The sequence below is a fragment of the Ranitomeya imitator genome, chromosome 2 (assembly GCF_032444005.1).
Source record: "Ranitomeya imitator isolate aRanImi1 chromosome 2, aRanImi1.pri, whole genome shotgun sequence".
In the NCBI taxonomy this organism is placed as follows: domain Eukaryota; kingdom Metazoa; phylum Chordata; class Amphibia; order Anura; family Dendrobatidae; genus Ranitomeya; species Ranitomeya imitator.
The window spans coordinates 219,517,092-219,544,329 of NC_091283.1; the positions used below are offsets into that span (position 1 = coordinate 219,517,092).

The following is a 27,238-nucleotide window of genomic DNA, read 5'->3' on the forward strand; positions in this document are numbered from 1 at the left end:
CCCTCACTGATCTGACCCGCAAGAACCAACCCCGCCAGGTAACCTGGACCCCAGAGTGCGAGGAAGCCTTCCGCCAGCTAAAGGACGCCCTCACCAATACCCCTGTATTGGCCGCACCCGATCCAACTAAACGTTTCCTGGTTCACACAGACGCTTCTATGTTTGGATTGGGGGCAGTACTAAGCCAAGTCGGGCCGGACGGCCAAGAACACCCGGTAGCTTACCTGAGTCGGAAACTACTGCCCCGTGAAGTGAGCTATGCGGCCATCGAGAAGGAGTGCCTGGCAATAGTATGGGCACTCAAAAAGTTACAACCATATTTGTATGGATGACAGTTTTCCCTCCTACCGGACCATAATCCCCTAGTCTGGCTTAATCGGGTCTCCGGAGACAACGCCAGATTACTGCGGTGGAGTTTAGCTCTACAACCTCTGGACTTCACCATCTACTACAGACCCGGCAAACAAAACGGCAACGCCAATGGACTAAGTCGACAAACGGAACTCGTACCAACCCCATAAACTTCGGTCATCCCCAAACCGATCTGTTAAGGATCAGACTGTGTATGCCGATCGCGTCGCTGAAAAGGGGAGCCGTGTTACAGAACCCCCCAGCACCAAGAATATGTTATGCAGTATATGTATGTATAATATTTTCCATGTGAAATGCATCAGTCCACAGGCTGCGCCTCTGGACAGGATATTCTCTTTCTGAACTCCCCCACTTTTGTAATTCCCACAGTAAATATTGGCAGGCTCCAGCCCCCTGCGGCTATTGTAATGTATGTCTGGCCTGCGGTTTTCCTATTGGCCTGCCCTGTGTATCTGTGTTATATATTCTGTGTGCTTGTTTTATATGCTCTCATGTAATCAAGAAATCCCTGCCAGCGTCATTCATTCAGAATCTAGCAAAAGCAGAGTGGACCTCCTGAAACACGGGGGGTGCTGAAAGAGGTACTACAGCACAGTAGACCCCGTTACACCTTGGTTTTGGGCTAGGAGATAACTGAGTGGGACATCAGTCTTCCAGTGTCTTTGGTCCTGGGTCTGGCTGTGAGACAGATCTGTAATGCATCTGGATATATGTTCTCCCAACCCCCCACAGCACACAGCCATGAGATGAAATATGAATGAAATGTAACTGTTTTTCAACTTTAATCTTATTTTATTTGTAATTGTACGGTACACACGATACTTGTCTACTTTTATAATACTTTTTTATACTTCTCTAAACACGGTCTACCTTTTTGGAGTAAAATATATAAAATAACTAGTTTTGTTTCTCCTTGCTCTATAACGTACTGTCACGTTTTCTGAAGTGAATTACGCTACTGATTTGGGTTGCCTCCGGAACGGTTTTTAAGAAATCGGAGCTGGTGGCAGCGGAATTTGTCCTGTGCGTTTGGGAGGCTTTGTAGCAACGGAAGCGTTGATAAATATTGTTCCCGCCTGAGTGGGAGTAGTTATATCGCCCTCGCTGCAGCATGCCCATTAGCCAGTACAAAGTAAGGCTAGGTTCCCATTGCGTTAATGGGAAAGCGCTAACGGACAGCGTTGCACGGCGAAATTAAAGCCGTGCAACGCGTCCGTTAGAGCGCCCATTCACGGCAATGGGAACGCGCAGCACTAGCGCATGCCATGTTCGGCACGCGCTAGCGACACGCCGGTGTTTCCTGGCGCGCCGCGGACGCTGCTTGAAGCGTCCGAGGCGCGCCCGCGGTCCGTTCCCCGCTCTCGCAGATCGGGGATCTGCGAGAACGGGGACGTTACCGCGACCCCGGGACGCTGCCCCGATAAAAACATTGCGTTAGCGCAACCCGCTAGCGCTAAACGGATTGCACTAACGCAATGTGACCCTAGCCTAAGGCAGCCTTTCTGGCGACTAATTATCCTAGGTGCAGCACTCTGTCTGACCTGAGGGTAAGGGGGCGCCAGAGAGCTGCAAGTTCCAAACCGGAACTGGGAAGTGGGTATAGATAAATCCCCTTTAGAAAGATCCAGGGGAAACCAAACAACCCCGGTTCATGACCTATTGGTGAGGATGATAAAGGTATCCTCCCTGTGAACCGTGACACTGGGTTTGATGCAGGGCATCACTATCTGTGTATTGTTAATGTCAGATCAGTGGCCCAAAGTAATTTAACCCCTTAGAAAATCAGTTATTTATGCAAATGGCCAAAAATCAGCTGTCTGCCCACTTTAATGCCAGTTCTGATGCCCAGAACCCATTTAGGCCAGGCTGGAGGGTCCTGGGTTGGATGTGAGGTTCCCTGTTCTATATGTCTGCAGTGTGAGATCAGTGGCCCAAAGGCATTTAACCCTTTCTTCAGCGCTCTTTGGTGTCCACTTTTGTGCCAGTTTTATTGATTTTGTAGCTGTTGTTAAGTGTATTCACATCAGGGCGCTTCACTGCATTGTGTGTTACTATTATTTGTTGATAAACCTATAAAAAACAGAAAAGAAAAAGTTGCGGAATAAGAAACTGAACGAATAAGAAACGAACTTCAGCCTCGTCAGGTCTTGGGAAAAAGCGAAACAAAGCAAAAGAGACAGGAGAAAAAGGAAAAACACAGAAAACCCCGAGATCGTCAGAATCGTCCCGAAGCGGGAAAATCACCGGCAACAAGATGGAGAAGGAAAAAAGAAAGACAAAAGAGTACAGCAGGTGTGGCGGGGGGCGCTGCTAGCGGTCAGTCATGGGCCTCAGGTGGACGGAGGCTTCTCCGGTGTGAAGGGTGACGGGGCGCTGCAGGCGGTCAGTCAGGGGGCTCAGGTGGACGGAGGCGCTGCTGGCGGTCAGTCACGGGGCTCAGGTGGACGGAGGCTTCTCCGATGTGGCGGGTGACGGGGGCTCAGGTGGACGGAGGCTTCTCCGGTGTGGCGGGTGACGGGGGCTCAGGTGGACGGAGGCTTCTCTGGTGTGCCGGGTGATGGGGGCTCAGGTGGACGGAGGCTTCTCCGGTGTGACGGGGGCTCAGGTGGACGGAGGCTTAGGTGGACGGAGGCTTCTCCGGTGTGACGGGGGCTCAGGTGGACGGAGGCTTCTCCGGTGTGACGGGGGCTCAGGTGGACGGAGGCTTCTCCGGTGTGACGGGGCTCAGGTGGACGGAGGCTTGTGCCGCAGGTGGAGCCGCCTCCTCTCTCCAATCCCCGGCACTTCCGTGTGACGGCCCCGCTCCTTCCTCAGTGATGGGCAGAGGTCTCGGTGCTGCCCGCGCTCTCCCCTGACTCCTCGCTGTCAGTCTCCGCCGCTCGCCCCCGGCCGCCATGTCTGTCCTCCGCCGCTGTGCCGGCTTCGTGCTGCGGGCCTCTTCCCGGCTTCTCCTGGCCGTCATCCGCCTTGTGTCGTTCTTCTCTCGGAAGCTGCCGGCCGTGTCCGCTCCTCGGGATCCGCTGCTACTCACCCCCGCCTCCGTGCTGGCGGAGAGGATACGGCGGGGAGAGGTGAGACCCCCGTGTGTGCTCCATGCGCGACCCCTCACCACGGCATAGTGCTGTGCGCTGCCGGTGATTGGCTGCAGCGGTCACTTGTCTGTCTAGCCCAGACAGGAAGCGCGGGCGACTCTGGAACATCAGTGTTATTGGACTAATTATTTTACATTTTATCTTTTTAATCTTTGTCTGCTGTTGGTCCCTGCTCCAGACCCCTCTACAGATCCCCCTCAACAGACCCCCTGCTACCACACCACCACAGATCCTCCTCCACTCCAAACACCTCCACAGACCCCTCTTCAGACCTCCCACTCCTGACAAATATACAGACCCCTCTACAGATCCCGCTCCACGGTATATAACACAGCCACGTAGTTTATAACACTGCCCACGCATCATATAACACAGCCCACGCAGTATATAAGACAGCCCACGCAGTTTATAACACAGCCCACGCAGCATATAACACAGCCCACGCAGTATATAACACAGCCCACGCAGTATATAACACAGCCCACGCAGTATATAAGACAGCCCACGCAGTTTATAACACAGCCCACGCAGCATATAACACAGCCCACGCAGTATATAACACAGCCCACGCAGTATATAACACAGCCCACGCAGTATATAACACAGCCCACGCAGTATATAACACAGCCCACGCAGTATATAAGACAGCCCACACAGTTTATAACACAGCCCACGCAGCATATAACACAGCCCACGCAGTATATAACACAGCCCACGCAGTTTATAACACAGCCCACGCAGCATATAACACAGCCCACGCAGCATATAACACAGCCCACGCAGTATATAACACAGCCCACGCAGTATATAACACAGCCCACGCAGTTTATAACACTGCCCACGCATCATATAACACAGCCCACGCAGTTTATAGCACAGCCCACGCAGTATATAACACAGCCCACGCAGTATATAACACAGCCCACGCAGTATATAACACAGCCCACGCAGTATATAACACAGCCCACGCAGTATATAACACAGCCCACGCAGTATATAACACAGCCCACGCAGTATATAACACAGCCCACGCAGTATATAACACAGCCCACGCAGTATATAAGACAGCCCACGCAGTTTATAACACAGCCCACGCAGCATATAACACAGCCCACGCAGTATATAACACAGCCCACGCAGTATATAACACAGCCCACGCAGTATATAACACAGCCCACGCAGTATATAACACAGCCCACGCAGTATATAACACAGCCCACGCAGTATATAAGACAGCCCACGCAGTTTATAACACAGCCCACGCAGCATATAACACAGCCCACGCAGTATATAACACAGCCCACGCAGTTTATAACACAGCCCACGCAGCATATAACACAGCCCACGCAGTATATAACACAGCCCACGCAGTATATAACACAGCCCACGCAGTTTATAACACTGCCCACGCATCATATAACACAGCCCACGCAGTTTATAGCACAGCCCACGCAGTATATAACACAGCCCACGCAGTATATAACACAGCCCACGCAGTATATAACACAGCCCACGCAGTATATAACACAGCCCACGCAGTATATAACACAGCCCACGCAGTATATAACACAGCCCACGCAGTATATAACACAGCCCACGCAGTTTATAACACAGCCCACGCAGTATATAACACAGCCCACGCAGTATATAACACAGCCCACGCAGTATATAACACAGCCCACGCAGTATATAACACAGCCACGTAGTAAATAACATAGCCCACGCAATATCTAGCACAGCCCACGAAGTATATAACACAGCCCACGAAGTATATAACACAGCCCACGCATTATATAACACAGCCACGTAGCATATAACATAACATAATATAATATATGTATATAATATATATAAACTTTCTGTATTCCCATGAAGCCTGTCACATCCCCTTTATGTATTCAGGAGATCTCATCTATATACATAATTGTCTAAGGGTCACTTCCGTCTGTCTGTCTGTCTGTCTGTCCTTCTGTCACGGTTATTCGTTCGCTGATTGGTCTCGGCAGCTGCCTGTCATGGCTGCCGCGACCAATCAGCGACGGGCGCAGTCCGATTAGTCCCTCCCCTACTCCCCTGCACTCACTGCCCGGCGCCCGCTCCATAATCCCCTCCACTCACCGCTCACACAGGGTTAATGGCAGCGGTAAAGGCCCGCGGTGTAACGCACTCCGTTACCACTGCTATTAACCCTGTGTGTCCCCAACTATTTACTATTGATGCTGCCTATGCAGCATCAATAGTAAAAATAGGTCATGTTAAAAATAATAAAAAAAACAAAAAACCTGCTATACTCACCCTCCGCCGCCTTTCTCGCTCCTCGCCACGCTCTCGGGGCCGCTCCATTGCAAGCGGCAGCTTCCGGTGCCGTCCCAGGGCTGGTGTGCGGCAAGGACCTGCTGTGACGTCACGGTCATGTGACCGCGATGTCATCATAGGCCTGCTCACACCAGCCCTGGGACCGCAAGCTGCCGCTTGCAATGGAGCGATCCCAGGAACGTGGCGAGGAGTGAGAAAGGCGGCGGATGGTGAGTATAGCAGGACTTCAACGGACTATAGGTGAGTATATGTTTATTTTTTTTTAAGTCTCTATACTACGTGGCTCTGTGCTGGCCAATATACTACGTGACTGGGCAATATACTACGTGGCTCTGCTATATACTTTGTGGCTGGGCAATATACTACGTGACTGGGCAATATACCGTATTACGTGGCTGTGCTATATACTATGTGGCTGGGCAATACGTGACTGGGCAATATACTACGTGGCTGGGCAATATACTACGTGACTGGGCAATATACTACGTCGCTGGGCAATATACTACGTCGCTGGGCAATATACTACGTGGCTGGGCAATATACTACGTGTCTGGGCAATATACTACGTGTCTGGGCAATATACTACGTGTCTGGGCAATATACTACGTGTCTGGGCAATATACTACGTGGCTGGGCAATATACTACGTGGCTGGGCAATATACTACGTGGCTGGGCAATATACTACGTCGCTGGGCAATATACTACGTGGCTGGGCAATATACTACGTGGCTGGGCAATATACTACGTGGCTGGGCAATATACTACGTGGCTGGGCAATATACTACGTGTCTGGGCAACATACTACGTGTCTGGGCAACATACTACGTGTCTGGGCAATATACTACGTGGCTGGGCAATATACTACGTGGCTGGAAAATATACTACGTGGACATGCAGATTCTAGAATACACGATGCGTTAGAATCGGGCCACCATCTAGTCTACTATATAATTGTCTAAGGGTCACTTCCGTCTGTCCTTCTTTCTTTCTGGCACGGATATTCATTCGCTGATTTGTCTCGGCAGCTGCCTGTCATGGCTGCCGCGACTAATCAGCGACGACCACAGTCCGATTAGTCCCTCCCTACTCCCCTGCAGTCAGCGCCCGGCGCTTGCGCCATACTCCCTGCAGTCACCGCTCACACAGGGTTAATGCCAGCGGTAATGGACCGCGTTATGCCACGGGTAACTCACTCCGTTACCGCCGCTATTAACCCTGTGTGACCAAGTTTTTACTATTGATGCTGCCTATGCAGCGTCAATAGTAAAAGGATCTAATGTTAAAAATAATAAAAAATTATTGTATACTGACCTTTCCCGCTCCTCGCGACGTTCTGGTGACCTCTCCATGCAAGCGGCAGGTTCCGGTGCCAACGATGGTGTGGGAGAAGGACCTGCCATGACGTCACGGTCATGTGACCGTGACGTCATGGCAGGTCCTTCTCGCGCAGGCGCGAGGAAGCTGCGTTACCATGGGACAGGCAGGGACAGCGTCAGGAGCGCTAGGAGCAGGTGAGTATTTCATATTCACCTGTTCGCGTTCCATCCGCCGGGCACCGCTCTGTCTTCCCGTCCTCTTGCAGTGACTGTGCAGGTCAGAGGGCGCGATGACGTATTAGTGTGCGCGCCGCCCTCTGCCTGAACAGTCAGTGCGGAGAGACGGGACGCTGAGGAGCAGTGACGAGAGGTGAGTAAGTGATTTATTTATTTTTTATTGCAGCAGCAGCATTACATGTGGCACAATGCTGTATGGGGCGTCTATGGGGCCATAAAGAACTGCATGGAGCATTAAATGGGGCATCTATGGGGCCATAACTGCATGGAGCATTATATGGGGCATCTATGGGGCCATAACTGCATGGCACATTAAATGGGGCATCTATGCGTCCATAACTGCATGGAGCATTATATGGGGCATCTATGGGGCCATAACTGCATGGAGCATTATATGGGGCATCTATGGGGCCATAACTGCATGGAGCATTATATGGGGCATCTATGCGTCCATAACTGCATGGAGCATTATATGGGGCATCTATGGGGCCATAACTGCATGGAGCATTATATGGGGCATCTATGGGGCCATAACTGCATGGAGCATTAAATGGGGCATCTATGGGGCCATAAATGCATGGAGCATTATATGGGGCATCAGTGGGGCCATAACTGCATGGAGCATTATATGGGGCATCTATGGGGCCATAACTGCATGGAGCATTATATGGGGCATCTATGGGGCCATAACTGCATGGAGCATTAAATGGGGCATCTATGGGGCCATAACTGCATGGAGCATTATATGGGGCATCTATGCGTCCATAACTGCATGGAGCATTATATGGGGAATCTATGGGACCATAACTGCATGGAGCATTATATGGGGCATCTATGCGTCCATAACTGCATGGAGCATTATATGGGGCATCTATGGGGCCATAACTGCATGGAGCATTATATGGGGCATCTATGGGGCCATAACTGCATGGAGCATTATATGGGGCATCTATGCGTCCATAACTGCATGGAGCATTATATGGGGCATCTATGGGGCCATAACTGCATGGAGCATTATATGGGGCATCTATGGGGCCATAACTGCATGGAGCATTAAATGGGGCATCTATGGGGCCATAAATGCATGGAGCATTATATGGGGCATCAGTGGGGCCATAACTGCATGGAGCATTATATGGGTCATCTATGGGGCCATAACTGCATGGAGCATTATATGGGGCATCTATGGGGCCATAACTGCATGGAGCATTAAATGGGGCATCTATGGGGCCATAACTGCATGGAGCATTATATGGGGCATCTATGCGTCCATAACTGCATGGAGCATTATATGGGGAATCTATGGGACCATAACTGCATGGAGCATTATATGGGGCATCTATGGGGCCATAACTGCATGGAGCATTAAATGGGGCATCTATGGGGCCATAAATGCATGGAGCATTATATGGGGCATCAGTGGGGCCATAACTGCATGGAGCATTATATGGGGCATCTATGGGGCCATAACTGCATGGAGCATTATATGGGGCATCTATGGGGCCATAACTGCATGGAGCATTAAATGGGACATCTATGGGGCCATAAATGCATGGAGCATTATATGGGTCATCTATGGGGCCATAACTGCATGGAGCATTATATGGGGCATCAGTGGGGCCATAACTGCATGGAGCATTATATGGGGCATCTATGGGGCCATAACTGCATGGAGCATTATATGGGGCATCTATGGGGCCATAACTGCATGGAGCATTAAATGGGGCATCTATGGGGCCATAAATGCATGGAGCATTATATGGGTCATCTATGGGACCATAACTGCATGGAGCATTATATGGGGCATCTATGGGGCCATAACTGCATGGAGCATTATATGGGGCATCTATGGGGCCATAACTGCATGGAGCATTATATGGGGCATCTATGGGGCCATAACTGCATGGAGCATTATATGGGGCATCTATGGGGCCATAACTGCATGGAGCATTATATGGGGCATCTATGGAGCCATAACTGCATGGAGCATTATATGGGGCATCTATGGGGCCATAACTGCATGGAGCATTATATGGGGCATCTATGGGGCCATAATGAACTGCATGGAGCATTATATGGGGCATCTATGGGGCCATACCTGCATGGAGCATTATACTACGTGGCTGAGCAATATACTACGTGGCTGGGCAAAATACTACGTGACTGGGCAATATACTACATGGACATGCATATTCTAGAATACTCGATGTGTTAGAATCGGGCCACCATCTAGTGCACAAATAAGTAGATTGGGGATGAAATTCTGCTGACACATTCCCTTTAAGGGGGTGTCCAGGCTTCTGGATATAGCTGCAGTCACAGTGCACCCTGTGAGGCGTCTCCAATGGGTGGGTATGTAACTGTAAGTATGTGATCTGTATACTCCCGGCCACATTCCAACTAGACATATGAGGTCGCACACGTCTAGTCGGGAAGTGACTGCATGCACGGAAATGACAGGGCCAGGACAAAGGATTTTGGTGTCACAGGCAGATGAAGTTGACGGTGCCCCCGATGAACCCTCAGCACCCAAATAATGTAACGAGTAAGAGCTAACGTTGGAGCACCCTTAAAGTACCACCACCCCTTTTTTTCACAAACAATACCAGCAAAAGTAAAAAATAAAAAAAAAAGTGATGTCCTTTATGGATGAGGCTCAGAGAGTGTGTCTTCAATGTTAGATATGGAATCCGTCACTGTTTGGGGGTCATTTACACAATGCGAAGGATACATTTATTATTATGATTATGCGTTGCTTATATAGCGCCATTAATTCCACAGCGCTTTACAGACATCATTATCACTGTCCCCATTGGGGCTCACAATGTAGATTCCCTATCAGTCTTTGGTGTGTGGGAGGAACCCGGAGGAAGGGCACCTAATCACGAGGAGAACCCGGAGGAAACGCACCTAAACACGAGGAGAACCCGGAGGAAATGCACCTAAACACGAGGAGAACCCAGAGGAAATGCTCCTAAACATGAGGAGAACCCAAGGGAAATGCTCCTAAACACGAGAACCCGGAGGAAACACACCTAAACACGAGGAGAACCCGGAGGAAACGCACCTAAACACGAGGAGAACCCGGAGGAAACGCATCTAAACACGAGGAGAACCTGGCGGAAACGCACCTTAACACGAGGAGAACCCGGAGGAAACGCACCTAAACACGAGGAGAACCCGGAGGAAACGCACCTAAACACGAGGAGAACCCGGAGGAAACGCACCTAAACACGAGGAGAACCCAGAGGAAACGCACCTAAACACGAGAACCCAGAGGAAAAGCACCTAAACACGACGAGAACCCGGAGGAAGCGCACCTAAACACGAGGAGAACATACAAACTCCTTGCAGATGTCGTCCTTCATGGGATTTTAACCCATGACCCCAATGCTGCAAAGCGACAGTGCTAACCACTGAGCCACCATGTACAATGCTAGCTACAGAGCCACCACATTGCTGAATAAATAGCGATAATAGATAAATGGCGATATTCATCCCTGACCTCCTATGTTTTATGTCAGTCCCCAGGACGGTCATGGAAACTAAGATACTTCGCTGTAACGGGGCCGTTTGGGTTCAGTTAAAGGGTCCATCATTCGACAGACGCCCTAATGCAGCGGTCCCCAACCTTTTTGACCTTGAGCCACAATCAGCACTGAGAGAGGGTCACGAGCCACATTCAGCTCTGAGAGAGTTCATGAGCAACATCCTGCTTATGTCCCCCTCAAAGTCGTGTCAACCAAAGCCTCCATTATGGGTACAATGATAACCGAAGCTTTTCCACAGAAATCACTCCAAAGCAGCACACTGAGATCCAAGGGTTCCCACAAAGCCCCAGTTCAGTGTTATCCCATCAAGGACTCCCAACACTCAAATATTCATAATTTTGAGATGTACTCTTCATACCTGTTTGCTAGACCTGGAGCTAATGCACCAAGCTGGCAGACAGTCGCGAGCCACAATTCCTGGGACCGCGAGCCACATGTGGCTCCCGAGCTACAGGTTGGGGACCCCTGCCCTAATGGAAACTAAACAGACCCCATTACAGATAAAGGGATACACATGATTGTTTATAAAGAAGCTTCCATCAACATTTCTATCCTCTTAAGGCCACGGTCACACGGTCAGTATTTGGCCTGTATTTTACCTCAGTATTTGTAGCCAAAACCAGGAGTGGGTGATAATACAGTAGTGGTGACGTGTTTTTATTATACTTTTCCTCTGCTTGTTTCTCTCTTGGTTTTGGATGGGAAATCCGGACAAAATACTGACCGTGTGATTCTGGTGTAAAGGGGATATCCTGGTCTTTTTGTCCACGGTGCCGTTCTACAATGGTAGGAGATGGTGGGTTTTGTTGTTATCAGTCTTTATCTCACTCCGGACCTTACAGGAACCACAGCACTGATGAGACCAGTCAGTACCACCACAGATAAACACTTACATCCAGGGACCTTATGGATGTCATCTTCTGTGATTGGAGTTGTTGCTTTCTTTTCGTCTCCATCTTGTCCAGACGCCATTATGACTTCCCTTCATCCACAGCTCATCTCTCCATATTCCATCTTCTCCGCTCTTCTGCAGCACATCTCCACACGGTGCCCCTTAAAAATAAGTTACTACAATGCTCCTGAATAAAAAATATCTGTCCATATTATGCCCTAAATAAGCCTCCTGTAGTATATGGCTGCCACACTGCCCACCTTCATGATGTATAACCGCTACACTGTCTGCCATTATCAGCTATAACCTGTAGGCTAGGTTCACATTGCGTTAGGGCAATCCGTTTAGCGCATAGGCTAACGGACTGCGCTAACGCAATGTCCCAAAAGGGATCACGTTTGCCGATCCCGCTAGCGCAGATGTCCGATCTGCGCTAGCGAGGAACGGACCTCGAACGCTGCAAGCGTTCAAGTGACGGCACATCGCTAGCGCACGCCCATTGTAATGGCGGCATTAACGGACTACGTTACACCGCGTTATGCCGTGGTGTGTAACGTAGTCCATTTAACGGGTTCACACAACACAGTGTGAACCTAGCCTTACACCTGCCGCCCTTATTAACCACAGCCTATACCAGTGTGTGGGGGGGGGGGGAGGAGATCTGCTGACACTGTTATAGGGGTAATGTCCCCCATCCCGGCTACTTCCAGGTATATATGATCCCCTTCCTGCCAGGGCTGTGGAGTCCGAGTCGTGGAGTCGGAGTTAGTTTTGGTTGGAGTCGGAGTCGGTAGAAATGTACCGACTCCAGCTTAAAAAAATGTATTAATATTTCATAATTGAACTTTCATATGAATTTTATAAATGTTACTCAAATATATATGTTCTATAAAACTATGAACAACAGTGATAAGCAGTTCTGCTGGAGATAGAGACATTTCTTGAGGCTTTACGGCCGGCGCTGACACAGTCAGTGCGGGAAGCTGACGGCGGGGGACGTGACAGACATGGGAATGTGAGTATGTAGTGTTTTTTTTGTTTTTTTTTACTTTTCCAATGGTAACCAGGGTAAATATCGGGTTACTAAGCGCGGCCCTGCACTTAGTAACCTGATGTTTACCCTGGTTACCCGGGGACTTCGGCATCGTTGAAGACAGTTTCAACGATGCCGAAGTCTTTCCCCTGATCGTTTGTCGCTGGAGAGAGCTGTCTGTGTGACAGCTCCCCAGCGACCACACAACGACTTACCAACGATCACGGCCAGGTTGTATCGCTGGTCGTGATCGTTGGTAAGTCGTTTAGTCTAATGGTACCTTTACTTCTTGTGTGTCACTGTTCTCCACTGCCCTTATCTAATCTTATACTTGGTTAACCTCATGTTGCCCCCAAGTGTATGAAACTGAAAGTGAAAATGTGTTGCAAATTCTTAGTAGTAAAGGCCTGCTATAGATGCTCCCCCATCCTGGTATATGTGCCCCCTATCACGCCGCACACACAAAATCATTGTACTCGCCTGCCCTCCGCTCCCTCGGCATCCTGTTCTGATGCTGACTTCAGCATGTAAGCCGCGCATGGTGTCACTGCCGGAATATTCACTGTTCTCCGCACCCAAGATTATGGGAGTAGGGAGCAGTGAATATTGATTTTCCTTAGTAGCGGGCACACGTGATCACCCGGCAGCTGTGGCTAATACTGCCCGCTATTAAAGAGACTATTGTCAGCTGAAAATGCCAATAACAGGGTTAGGCCTGTTTCACACGTCAGTGTCTCCGGTACGTGAGGTGACAGTTTCCTCACGTACCGGAGCCACTGACACACGTAGACACATTAAAATCAATGCATCTGTGCAGATGTCATTGATTTTTTGCGGACCGTGTCTCCGTGTGCCAAACACGGCGACATGTCAGTGTTCGTGGGAGCGCACGTATTACACGGACCCATTAAAGTCAGTGGGTCCGTGTAAAACACGTACCGCACACGGACGTTGTCGGTGTGCAGTCCGTGTGCCGTGCAGGAGACAGCGCTACATTAAGCGCTGTCCCCCCCACTGGTGCTGAAGCCGCGATTCATATCTTCTCTGCAGCAGCGTTTGCTGTAGAGAAGATATGAATAATCGTGTTTAAAATAAAGATCTATGTGCCCATAGGGATGGAGCCGCATATTCATTACTGTAAATGAGCGGGCCCACGTGACCGCATACAGTAGAAGGTGCGGCCAGGACAGGAAGCAGCGACAGCCAACGAGGGAGCCGGGTGAGTATTTTAAGAACAGCGGGGGGGGAGAGCGCACAGGGGGTGGGAGGGCAGTGGGCACATAGATCTTTATTTTAAACACGATTATTCATATCTTCTCTACAGCAAACGCTGCTGCAGGGAAGATATGAATGGGGCTTCAGCACCAGATGCTGGTGCGTGTGGTACCCAGCACGGTGCGTGTGGTACCCAGTGTGCACACGGGCGGCGCACGTGTGCCACACTGATGTGCCACAGAAACGCACCGGCACACGGACACGGATAATTCTGGTACCGATTTTTTCCGGTACCGGAATTATCTGGACGTGTGGGACAGCCCTTAGACTGACAGCCTAACATAGAGGGGCCCCTGACAATTGATTGTTAGGGATCCGGCCTTTTAGATTTTGGGCTGCCGATCCCTTTGTTCTCCCATATATAGGCCGCAGCCTGGGGTGCTGGGCAGTGTGAGTGCCCTGGTCATAGGAGGGATCCCGAGATGTCTGCCGGCTAGACGATCAGCCCCACCACCGACCTGCCGACAGCCATCCGATGTGTATGGCACTTAACCCTTTATGCTTCTTGTCATCTTTTCCTGGCTTTAGCTTATAAAAGTCCTGAAGAACTTGCTGTGTGATTCCAACCTCCCACGATAATGTCAGGAGGCCTCTTATCGGTATCTGATAAAAGCCGCAGTATCTCCTGGTCCACACATCACAATGTTCAGGTATTTCAAGGCTGGTCGTCTACCAAAGTCAAAGTACAGGGTAAAGGCTGCAGGTTGGAAAACTCGTGACCACGTTCTCACGTAGAAATAGGTAGCACCTTTAGTGCTGAATTTATCCTAAAAAAGAAAAAAACAAATCTGGGAAACTGAAGACTAAGGCTCCGTTCACACCATGAACTTTTGGGCAGTTTTTGATGTTACAGATTTTCTGCGCCATTAAGTAAAATAGGTCACTTGCATTTTTTATAAACTATGCAGCATAAATCAAAATGTAATCGTGGGAACATAGCCTAAAATACGTGAATGTGGATTTCTGGACTTCATGCCAAGACATCAGATATTCTTCTGAGGATTCGCTCTGGATTGGAGGAGACGGCACAATCCACCTGAGGATTTCTTCCTGCCCGGAGAGATTGCTAGAGGAGGGTTTACAGCTGTAAACCTGTCCGGATTACTGATGGATCGCACTCTTTGGTTGGCGTCTAAACAGGTGGCTCCTCCGCCAATCTCGGGACCGTGGGAACACAATGTACAGTTAACTGAGGATACATCGGGGGTCCGGAGGAGCAGTCGTCTGAAGGTCACCCTACATATTGGACAGTGGTCAGTAAACCCATCGTTCAGCCAGCGCTCCCATACAGCATTTCTGTGTTCTCCAAGAGCCATTGCCAGACATAACTAGAGACGGCTCATCTCCTGGAGAACAATGCGATCGGCCTTATAAAACTGGTTGTGATCCGATCTGACCCCCCAACAATAAAGTGTCCGGGGCCCCATGCACATTACACTATCAGCCAAGGAAGGCCGAGGATACTGGTGGCTTCAACCGACATTAGTTTAGTGTAAATGGGGGGCTTAACCCCTTGCTGACATATGACGCATAGTCAAATCATATGCCAGCTCTTTGACTTTGATTCAGGCTCAGGAAGTGAGCATGCGTCTTTCCCATGTATATTACAAGTGATCACATGATGGAAGTTTCAAGTCCCCTAAGGCTTCTTTTACACTTACCGTGATTTTAGCTGCCCGTTTTTTGCTGGACGTATCGCTGTGATTTTCCCGGTCTGCCGCAAAAACGGGCCGCAAGAATATTGCTGATCGCTGTTTTTCTAGATTAGAATAGTAGGGAAAAAGTAGGGGCCAAAAAAAAAAAAAGCGATCCGCAAAAATGGAATTCACACTTCCATTGTTTTTGCGGCCCCATTGATTTTCAATGGAGCCCGTGTCCGTAAGCCTTGAAATATATCGAGCAAGCTCGATATTTTTTCACTGCCGTAAATACGGCCCATACGGCACTCCTACGAATTTTTGCAGCCCCATAGAAATGCATTGCGGCCGCAAAAACAGGCCGACAAAACACGGCAAGTGTAAAACCAGCCTAAGGGGACAACCAAATACAGGAAAAACTGAAAATCTAACAAAAACCTTTCAAATTACCCCCTTTATCACCAATAAATATAAAAAAATAAACACATATTGTATTATGTCTGTAAAGGGACAATCTATCAAAATATAAAATGAATTAAGCCGATTGATAAACGGCGCAACAAGAAAAAATCACAACGTGCCACAACATTGCAAAAAAATGGAAGAAGAAGCGAACAAAACATATCTACCCCAAAATGGTATCGGAGGAACGTCCGATCAGGGCGCAAAAAATAAGTAGTCACCCGCCCCAGATCCTGAAAAATAAAAATGTTACAGCTCTCAAGCAAAAGACACAAACACAAGCAAAGGTTTTGTCTTTTCTTCTTTTTTGATCTTCACACGTTTTTGAGTTGTTTTCTCACCACTTAATAAACTATAAATGTTTGGCATCTGCATGCTTGTACCGACCTGGAGAATCGGTCAGTTTTACCGTGTAATGAATATGATAAATAAAACCCCCCCCCCCCCCCAATTTTTTTTTTAAAATAGCACTTTATTTTGCCATTTCAGTGCACTTGGAATTGTATTCCTGCTTTCCGGGGCGTAACACGATAAAATGAAATCATTCAAAAATAGAATTCCTCCTCGTACGGCTGTGCAGGTGGAAAAGTGAGAGTCTGAAAAGCCAATATACAAGAATGAAAAATGGCCATGATGGGAGGGGGTTAAGGTGTATGGCCTCCTTTAAGGGATCATTGATTAGGTCGAGCATCTCATTGTCCTTTTATACAAGCCGTAGGACTTTTATGTAGCCGATTTGTTATTCGGCAGTCACTCGATGGTTTCGCCCTTGCAGCTTCCTCAGGCTCTTCCTTAATGGTTTGTGTTTCGCGTCTCTGCTTTTTCAGGTGACGAGCAGTGCGGTTGTGCAGGCTTATATATCCAGAATCCGAGAGGTTAACAACACAATCAATGCTTTAGTGTGTGATCGCTTTGATGAAGCCTTACGCGAAGCCAAGGCAGTCGATGACTTGGTGTCCTCTGGGACGCAGGATCAGGCCACCCTTAAAGAAAACTATCCTCTCTTGGGTGTCCCGTTAACGGTTAAGGAAGCATTCGCTGTACAAGGTGAGATGACGTCTCTTCCTCTCATGTTCAGACTTTCTTTCCAGCCTTTTCTGACCTTTGTCTTCCAATACTTTGTGTCCCCGGTTCCTAGGCATGCCGCAGAGCTCCGGACTCGTATCGCGGCGTTCGTTCCGCTCCGAACACGATGCCGCCGTGGTGTCGAGGCTGAAGAGAGTGGGAGCGATTCCTCTGGGGATGACGAACTGCAGTGAGCTGTGCATGTGGTACGAGTCCAGTAACAACGTGTATGGCCGGACCAGGAACCCCTATAACCCTCAGCACATAGTGGGGGGCAGTTCGGGTACGTTGCACATGTGGAGATTTTGTGAGTCAGCAAATAAAAAAATTGTTAACCAATGAGAAAATTCAGAATGGTCAACACATTATGTGAGCACAAACGTTAGCGCCGTACGGCTCTGTGCACACTGGTGGCATCGCCCTCACCAGATCCATGGTGGATGTGTAGGGGCCATTATGCTGCTTCCTACCCTGTCCCTCATGGCCTTATAATAGGTCCACGGTTTGGGGTTTTCCTGACAAAGAGCAATGGAAATCTGAAGAAAGAGAATAGAAGTGCCTAATCCCATATAGCCGCCAATCCTTGGGCTATTCTCACACCTCTTCATCCTCCGCAGTTGACCCTCGGGCTCTAAAGAGCAACGGATGCGTCCAGTGGCACCACGCACTCCCCAGTACAGTATATGGCACGACTGCACATAGTACTATATGTTCCTTCATATTCATGATTACTAGAACACAAATCAGTGGAAAGCTGTGAGCACAGCTCCCTGTCACTCGGCTCCGCAGCGAGGAGTGTGCAGAGTCAGTGTGCAGCGGGGGGTCCTACGTTTTGAGAGCAAGGCGTGTGCAGACGCAGTGTGCAGTGGGGGTCCAACATTTTGAGAGGGAGGAGTGTGCGGAGGCTGTGTGCAGCAGGAGATCCTGTGTGTCTCTGAGAGCGAGTAGTGTGCGGAGGCTGTGTGCAGCAGGAGATCCTGTGTCTTTCTGAGAGTGAGGAGTGTGCGGAGGCTGTGTGCAGCAGGAGATCCTGTGTCTCTCTGAGATTGAGTAGTGTGTGGAGGCTGTGTGCAGCAGGAGATCCTGTGTCTCTCTGAGAGCGAGGAGTGTGCGGAGGCTGTGTGCAGCAGGAGATCCTGTGTCTCTCTGAGATCGAGTAGTGTGTGGAGGCTGTGTGCAGCAGGAGATCCTGTGTCAGTCTGAGAGCGAGTAGTGTGCGGAAGCTATTGATTAGACAAAAGGAGGGGGCACCACAATTTCTAAAGGGATCCAACCAGGTCTAACTACAATATGCCATTATACAAAAAGAAAAAAAAAAAAAGATAGACCATAAAAGGGGATCACCTAAGGCATGGATCACATGAAAAATATATAAATTTTTATTTCATACAAATATATAACATGGACACAAAAAACCAACAGAAAACAAATATTAAAAACATTTAAAATCGGTCAACCATGTGAGTGTGCGGAGGCTGTGTGCAGCAGGATATCCTGTGTCTCTCTGAGAGCGAGTAGTGTGCGGAGGCTGTGTGCAGCAGGAGATCCTTTGTCTTTCTGAGATTGAGTAGTGTGCGGAGGCTGTGTGCAGCAGGAGATCCTTTGTCTTTCTGAGAGCAAGAAGTGTGCGGAGGCTGTGTGCAGCAGGAGATCCTGTGTCAGTCTGAGAGCAAGGAGTGTGCAGACGCAGTGTGCAGTGGGGGTCCAACATTTTGAGAGGGAGGAGTGTGCGGAGGCTGTGTGCAGCAGGAGATCCTGTGTCAGTCTGAGAGCGAGGAGTGTGCAGAGGCTGTGTGCAGCAGGAGATCCTGTGTCAGTCTGAGAGCGAGGAGGGGCGTCAGACTGGTAAGGAGACCACCCACTCCCATCCTGCTTGTCTGCAACCATTGACGGATCGGTCTGGATAACAGGCAGTGGACGGCCCCTTTTCACAGTTACATTTTTAGTAGTGGAAGTATATTACACTCTTGCTAGTGACGACATTGGCATAATATAATAATCAAAGCCCTGCTGCTATGTCGGTGACCATTTCTCAGTAGTGTAGTGTGAACAGGCCCCTTTGGAGTGTTTCTCTTGGATGTGTTTCTGCTCTTTCTTCTGGTTTTATCAGTTTCTGCTTTATGGCCTTTGTGCATCATTGTATAACTCTTCCATTACACTTATCCTCGTTGTCAGATTCCGTTTTAGCTGTTGCTTGTCCGTCCTCTGCTGATCTGTTTCTTCATGTCTCTTCTAGGAGGAGAAGGCTGCATTATTGCTGCGGGGGCATCTGTCATCGGGGTGGGCTCCGATATCGGGGGCAGTATAAGGATGCCAGCGTATTTTAATGGCATATATGGCCACAAGCCGACTTCTGGTGAGGGTTTATTATTGATGATAATAATGCCGTCCTTTATGACCAGCTGTTTCCATTCTTCAGGGGGAAGTTTGCAGATTATTAAGTCAGATGGAGTATTTTAGCAGTAAGTGTAAAGCGTCCTGTCAGCCTGATATGTTACTGGTCCGGTGCCGACTCCCAGTAGCTGAAACAGCACAAAAATGTGGAGCTCTATGGATCCTGGAGGCGCTGAGGACACGGTTTGGTGCATTGATGAGCAGAGCGTTCGCCTCTCGCTGCCCTCAGGGCGGTGATTGACAAGCTGCTGGGTTGGCACATCCGCACCGCAGCCTGTCCGTGACTGCAGATGGGGGCTCCTGGGGGGCTCTCCTCATGGATACACTGGGCTGCAAATTCATAGGGAAGATTTGTGACACTAAATGTGCCAGAATTCTGCACCATTCATTCCTCGCACCATATTTGTAATTAGGATACTTTCTCTGTATTGTCCGATAATAGACCGAGGCTTCACCATGAAGAGTCATGAATAGTGATGAGCGAGCGTGCACGGTTATCGTGTTATCTGAGCATGCTCCGGTGTTAGCAAAGTATCTCGGGTGTGCTCGGATATTATGTTCTAGTCCTGCGGCTGAATGATTTGTGGCTGTTCGACAGCTGCAACACATGTGGGGACTGCCTGTTGGTTAGCCGCGAAACATGCAGCTGCAGGGACTCAAACATGTCATCTGAGCACGCCCGAGATACTGTGATAACACCCGAGTGTGCCTAAAGAACGTGATGTCTGAGCATGCCCGAGATACTGTGCTAACACCTGAGCATGCCCCGAGAACGCGATGTCTGAGCATGCCCGAGATACTCTGATAACACCCGAGTGTGCCCCAATAACACGATGTCTGAGCACGTCCGAGATACTCTGATAACACCTGAGCATGCCCCGATAACACTACGTCTGAGCACGTCCGAGATACTCTGATAACACCGGAGTGTGCCCCGATAACACTACGTCTGAGCACGTCCGAGATACTATGATAACACCCGAGTGTGCCCCAATAACGCGATGTCTGAGCATGCCCGAGGTACTCTGATAACACCGGAGTGTGCCCCAATAACACCAGGTCTGAGCACGCCCGAGATACTCTGATAACACCCGAGTGTGCCCCGATAACACGATGTCTGAGCACGCCCGAGATACTCTGATACCACCTGAGTGTGCCCCAATAACACCAGGTCTGAGCACGCCCGAGACACTCTGATAACACCCGAGTGTGCCCCGATAACACGATGTCTGAGCACGCCCGAGATACTCTGATACCACCTGAGCGTGCCCCGAGAATGCGACGTCTGAGCATGCCCAAGATACTCTGATAACACCCGAGCGTGCCCCGAGAACGCGACGTCTGAGCACGCCCGAGATACTGATAACATCCGAGCATGCCCCGAGAACGCGATGTCTGAGCACGCCTGAGTTACTCTGCTAACACCCGAGCGTGCCCCGTGACCACGATGTCTGAGCACGCCCGAGATACTGATAACATCCGAGCATGCCCCGTGAACGCGATGTCTGAGCACGCCTGAGATACTCTGCTAACACCTGAGCGTGCCCAAAGAACGCGATGTCTGAGGAAGCTCGCTCATTACTAGTTGTGATTTAGCATGAAAGGGGATATCGTCCAATAAATGGCGCCATGCACCAAAACACCAAAATAATTCTCCAAAGTTTGAAGTGTAAATTGTTGGTGTGAAGTAATCCTACTCAGAGTGTGTAACCTGGAGGTCCAGGCGGTGTCATGGTGCACCAGGTGTATCAGACAACTGCAACCACATGGGACTGTCCAGTCTGGCTGCTGATATGGATAATGAATCCCCCGGTCTCTGATGTGTTCTTTCAGAGCAGAGGTGCACAACCATGTGTGGCCCATTGTACTGTTCTGTGTGGGCCCCAACCCTCTTACTCCAGATAGATGTAGAAGACTTCCAGGTGGTTCTTTAAGGCCCATACTCCCCCATGGCCGTGCCCTCTCATTACTGCTGACTGTGGTATAGGAGAGCCTTATTATTGCACTGTCTACATTCAGGCATTTATTGCATATAATGTAGATATACCGGGAATGTGACCATTAAACAGACCCACAGTGACAAATCCCCTGCTGTAATTAATAAGTAAAAGCCATAGTGCATATAGAACATAGGGACTTGGTAAACACTGTTCTTGATGATAAAAAAAAGCGTAAAACCCATCCCACCAGTGCCAAGGTGCCCCACAATGGGGATGGCCAGTGTGAACATGTTCCTATTTTGCATCTATACCATCTTACACTCAGGGTGACTTTTTCTGGTTTAGTTTCCGGTTCTAGCACTTAGTGCAGGTAAGGCTGCGGCCTTCAGTCCTTAGCTGCACATGACATTTCTAGAGCTTCTCATCGCTGGGTGTCCATGTTCAGGATCCGCGCCGGCCCTTATTCACACGGACGTCACTATGATGCATGGTAAGGCTTGAATGCTAGAGGTCAGGACCATCCCGATCGTGGTTCACCTTGGCGCTGGGACGTTTTTTTTGGCAAAAAAAGTGTTTACTAAGTTGCTATGTTATATATGCGCTATGGCCATTATGTATGCTCTATGGCCGTTATATATACACTATGGCTGTTATATATGCGCTATGGCCGTTATATATACACTATGGCTGTTATATATGCGCTATGGCTGTTATATATACACTATGGCTGTTATATATGCGCTATGGCTGTTATATATACACTGTGGCTGTTATATATGCGCTGTGGGTGTTATATATACACTATGGCTGTTATATATGCGCTATGGCTGTTATATATGCGCTGTGGGTGTTATATATACACTATGGCCTTTATATATGCGCTATGGCTGTTATATATGTGCTGTGGGTGTTATATATATACACTATGGCTGTTATATATGCGCTATGGCTGTTTTATATACACTATGGCCGTTATATATGCGCTATGGCTGTTATATATGTGCTGTGGGTGTTATATATACATTATGGCTGTTATATATGCTCTATGGCCATTATATATGGCTATGGCCGTTATATATGGCTATGGCCGTTATATATGTGCTCTGGGTGTTATATATGCGTTATGGCTGTTATATATGTGCTGTGGGTGTTATATATGCGCTATGGCCGTTATATATGCGCTGTGGGCGTTATATATACACTATGGCTGTTATATATGCTCTATGGTCGTTATATATGCGCTATGGCCATTATGTATGCTCTATGGCCGTTATATATGCGCTATGGCTGTTATATATGTGCTGTGGCTGTTATATATATATACACACTATGGCCGTTATATCTGTGCTGTGGGTGTTATATATGCACTATGGCTGTTATATATGCGCTGTGGCCGTTATATATGCACTATGGCTGTTATATATGCTCTATGGCCATTATGTATGCTCTATGGCCATTATATATGGCTATGGCCGTTATATATGTGCTCTGGGTGTTATATATGCGTTATGGCTGTTATATATGTGCTGTGGGTGTTATATATGCGCTATGGTTATATATGCGCTATGGGCGTTATATATACACTATGGCCATTATATATGCGCTATGGCTGTTATATATATACACTATGGCCGTTATATATGTGCTGTGGGTGTTAAATATGCACTATGGCCGTTATATATCCGTTATATATGCGCTGTGGCCGTTATATATATATATACACTATGGCCGTTATATATGCGCTATGGCCGTTATATATGCACTATGGTTATATATGCGCTATGGCCGTTATATATGTGCTGTGGGTGTTATATATGCACTATGGCCGTTATATATGCGCTGTGGCCGTTATATATATACACTATGGCCGTTATATATACGCTATGGCCGTTATATATGCACTATGGTTATATATGCGCTATGGCCGTTATACAGTTAGGGCCAGAAATATTTGGACAGTGACACAAGTTTTGTTATTTTAGCTGTTTACAAAAACATGTTCAGAAATACAATTATATATATAATATGGGCTGAAAGTGCACACTCCCAGCTGCAATATGATAGTTTCCACATCCAAATCGGAGAAAGGGTTTAGGGATCATAGCTCTGTAATGCATAGCGTTCTCTTTTTCAAGGGACCAAACGTAATTGGACAATGGACTCTAAGGGCTGCAATTAACTCTGAAGGGGTCTCCCTCGTTAACCTGTAATCAATGAAGTAGTTAAAAGGTCAGGGGTGGATTCCAGGTGTGTGGTTTTGCATTTGGAAGCTGTTGCTGTGAGCAGACAACATGCGGTCAAAGGAACTCTCAATTGAGGTGAAGCAGAACATCCTGAGGCTGAAAAAAAAAGAAAAAATCCATCAGAGAGATAGCAGACATGCTTGGAGTAGCAAAATCAACAGTTGGGTACATTCTGAGAAAAAAGGAATTGACTGGTGAGCTTGGGAACTCAAAAAGGCCTGGGCGTCCACGGATGACAACAGTGGTGGATGATCGCCGCATACTTAATTTGGTGAAGAAGAACCCGTTCACAACATCAACTGAAGTCCAGAACACTCTCAGTGAAGTAGGTGTATCTGTCTCTAAGTCAACAGTAAAGAGAAGACTCCATGACAGTAAATACAAAGGGTTCACATCTAGATGCAAACCATTCATCAATACCAAAAATAGACAGGCCAGAGTTAAATTTGCAGAAAAACACCTCAAGAAGCCAGCTCAGTTCTGGAAAAGTATTCTATGGACAGATGAGACAAAGATCAACCTGTACCAGAATGATGGGAAGAAAAAAGTTTGGAGAAGAAAGGGAACGGCACATGATCCAAGGCACACCACATCCTCTGTAAAACATGGTGGAGGCAACGTGATGGCATGGGCATGCATGGCTTTCAATGGCACTGGGTCACTTGTGTTTATTGATGACATAAGAGCAGACAAGAGTAGCCGGATGAATTCTGAAGTGTACCGGGATATACTTTCAGCCCAGATTCAGCCAAATGCTGCAAAGTTGATTGGACGGCGCTTCATAGTACAGATGGACAATGACCCCAAGCATACAGCCAAAGCTACCCAGGAGTTCATGAGTGCCAAAAAGTGGAACATTCTGCAATGGCCAAGTCAATCTCCAGATCTAAACCCAATTGAGCATGCATTTCACTTGCTCAAATCCAGACTTAAGACGGAAAGACCCACAAACAAGCAAGACCTGAAGGCTGCGGCTGTAAAGGCCTGGCAAAGCATTAAGAAGGAGGAAACCCAGCGTTTGGTGATGTCCATGGGTTCCAGACTTAAGGCAGTGATTGCCTCCAAAGGATTTGCAACAAAATATTGAAAATAAAAATATTTTGTTTGGGTTATGTTTATTTGTCCAATTACTTTTGACCTCCTAAAATGTGGAGTGTTTGTAAAGAAATGTGTACAATTCCTACATTTTCTATCAGATATTTTTGTTCAACCCTTCAAATTAAACGTTACAATCTGCACTTGAATTCTGTTGTAGAGGTTTCATTTCAAATCCAATGTGGTGGCATGCAGAGCCCAACTCGCGAAAATTGTGTCACTGTCCAAATATTTCTGGCCCTAACTGTATATGTGCTGTGGATGTTATATATGCACTATGGCCGTTATATATGCGCTATGGCCGGTATATATGCGCTGTGGCCATTATGTATGCTCTATGGCCGTTATATATGTGCTGTGGGTGTTATATATGCACTATGGCCGTTATATATGCGCTGTGGCCGTTGTATATGCACTATGGCTGTTATATATTCACTATGGCCGTTATAAATACACTATGGCTGTTATATATGTGCTGTGGGTGTTATATATACACTATGGCCGTTATATATATACACTATGGCTGTTATGCACACGCTATGGCCGTTATATATACACTATGGCTGTTATATATGTGCTGTGGCTGTTATATATGCGCTGTGGCCGTTATATATGCGCTGTGGCCGTCATATATGCACTATGGCTGTTATATATGTGCTGTGGGTGTTATATATACACTATGGCCGTTATATATACACTATGGCTGTTATATATGCACTATGGCCGTTATATATGTGCTATGGCCGTTATATGTACACTATGGCTGTTATATATGCGCTATGGCTGTTGTGCACACGCTATGGCCGTTATATATACACTATGGCTGTTATATATGTGCTGTGGCCGTTATATATGCACTATGGCCGTTATATATGTGCTATGGCCGTTATATATACACTATGGCTGTTATATATGCACTATGGCCGTTATATATACACTATGGCCGTTATATATGTGCTATGGCCGTTATATATGTGCTATGGCCGTTATATATACACTATGGCCGTTATATATGTGCTATGGCCGTTATATATGTGCTATGGCCGTTATATGTACACTATGGCTGTTATATATGCGCTATGGCAGTTATATATACACTATGGCTGTTATATATGCACTATGGCCGTTATATATACACTATGGCTGTTATATATGCGCTATGGCAGTTATATATACACTATGGCCGTTATATATGCGCTATGGCTGTTATGCACACACTATGGCTGTTATATATACACTATGGCCGTTATATATGCGCTATGGCTGTTATATATACACTATGGCCGTTATATATGCGCTATGGCTGTTATATATGCTCTATGGCATTTACTCATTAATTACAGCAGGGGATTTGTGTTTGTGTCTTATGTGTTCACATAGATCAGAGCTCGGCGCAGAGGTTAGTCTTCTGTTCCAAGGAAAACGTAGTTTGAAAATCCGACCGGGGACTATTCGGGCAGCATGAATTTAGTGACAAAGTCCCTGTAACCAAATCAGTTACAAGGCAAAGAATTATCTGCAAATTTCATTTTTATTGCAGCACTTCTAATAAATAGTCATTTTTACACAGGAATCCATCTTGTATTGCTTCTTATATAACGTTGTCCAGCAAGACCTAAGATTACAGCCCAGATCTCTGCTGTGTTCACCTGCTGCAGCCTATAGTCCTCCATTCTCCCTTCTAGTGGGATCTTCTCCTCCTCACATAGGTGTCAAAACAGTGAGACGGTAAAAAAAATTGGCGCCTGATTGTCAGTAATTTATTTATTCTTTTTTATGTCCAACAGGTATTGTCCCCAACGACGGACAGTTTCCTAATGATCATGGCCGTCGTGCTGAACTTTTGGGCACTGGCCCAATGTGTAGATATGCTGTCGATCTCCCGCTTGTCCTAAAAGTTATGGCCGGCAAAGGTGTTGAAAAGTGAGTGAGCGGTTCCCTTCAGCCCATGAACTTTCAGAACGTATTAGGAGGTATCGATAGGTCTGAGAAGTTACTGTAAGGTGGCGCAGACTAGAGCTAATGGTTTCAATGCACAGGAAAGCACATACAAGTTACTGTACTGCATGAACAAAACACACAGAGGTCCCGCGACCGCGCCGGAAAGTCTGTGTCTCCTCGCTGTACTCTACTTCCCAGAAGGAATATACCCCATACAGTAGTGAAAACCGTATTTACCCCAGGAATCGGTTTAGGCTGGATTATTGCACTCACTAGTCTGAGATAATCAATATTTGGTAGTCAGAGTCCGCTGCACCCGACCTGGGCGTTGTATCGGCTTCTCTCGGGATGTGCTCATCAGCCATGTTATAGGCAT

General features: G+C 47.8%; 1 protein-coding gene across 1 annotated transcript in view; it reads left to right on the forward strand.

The window, feature by feature from the left end:
* The first annotated feature begins 1,154 nt into the window (after positions 1–1,154).
* FAAH2 (fatty acid amide hydrolase 2) overlaps positions 1,155–27,238 on the forward strand; it is a 34,931-nt gene continuing 8,847 nt past the window's right edge. The window contains exons 1-5 of the mRNA XM_069748612.1: positions 1,155–3,443; positions 17,012–17,231; positions 17,323–17,532; positions 19,486–19,605; positions 26,709–26,844. Of these exons, the coding sequence (XP_069604713.1) occupies positions 3,267–3,443; positions 17,012–17,231; positions 17,323–17,532; positions 19,486–19,605; positions 26,709–26,844 (863 nt within the window). The 5' untranslated portion in view covers positions 1,155–3,266. The remainder of the gene's footprint in view (positions 3,444–17,011; positions 17,232–17,322; positions 17,533–19,485; positions 19,606–26,708; positions 26,845–27,238) is intronic.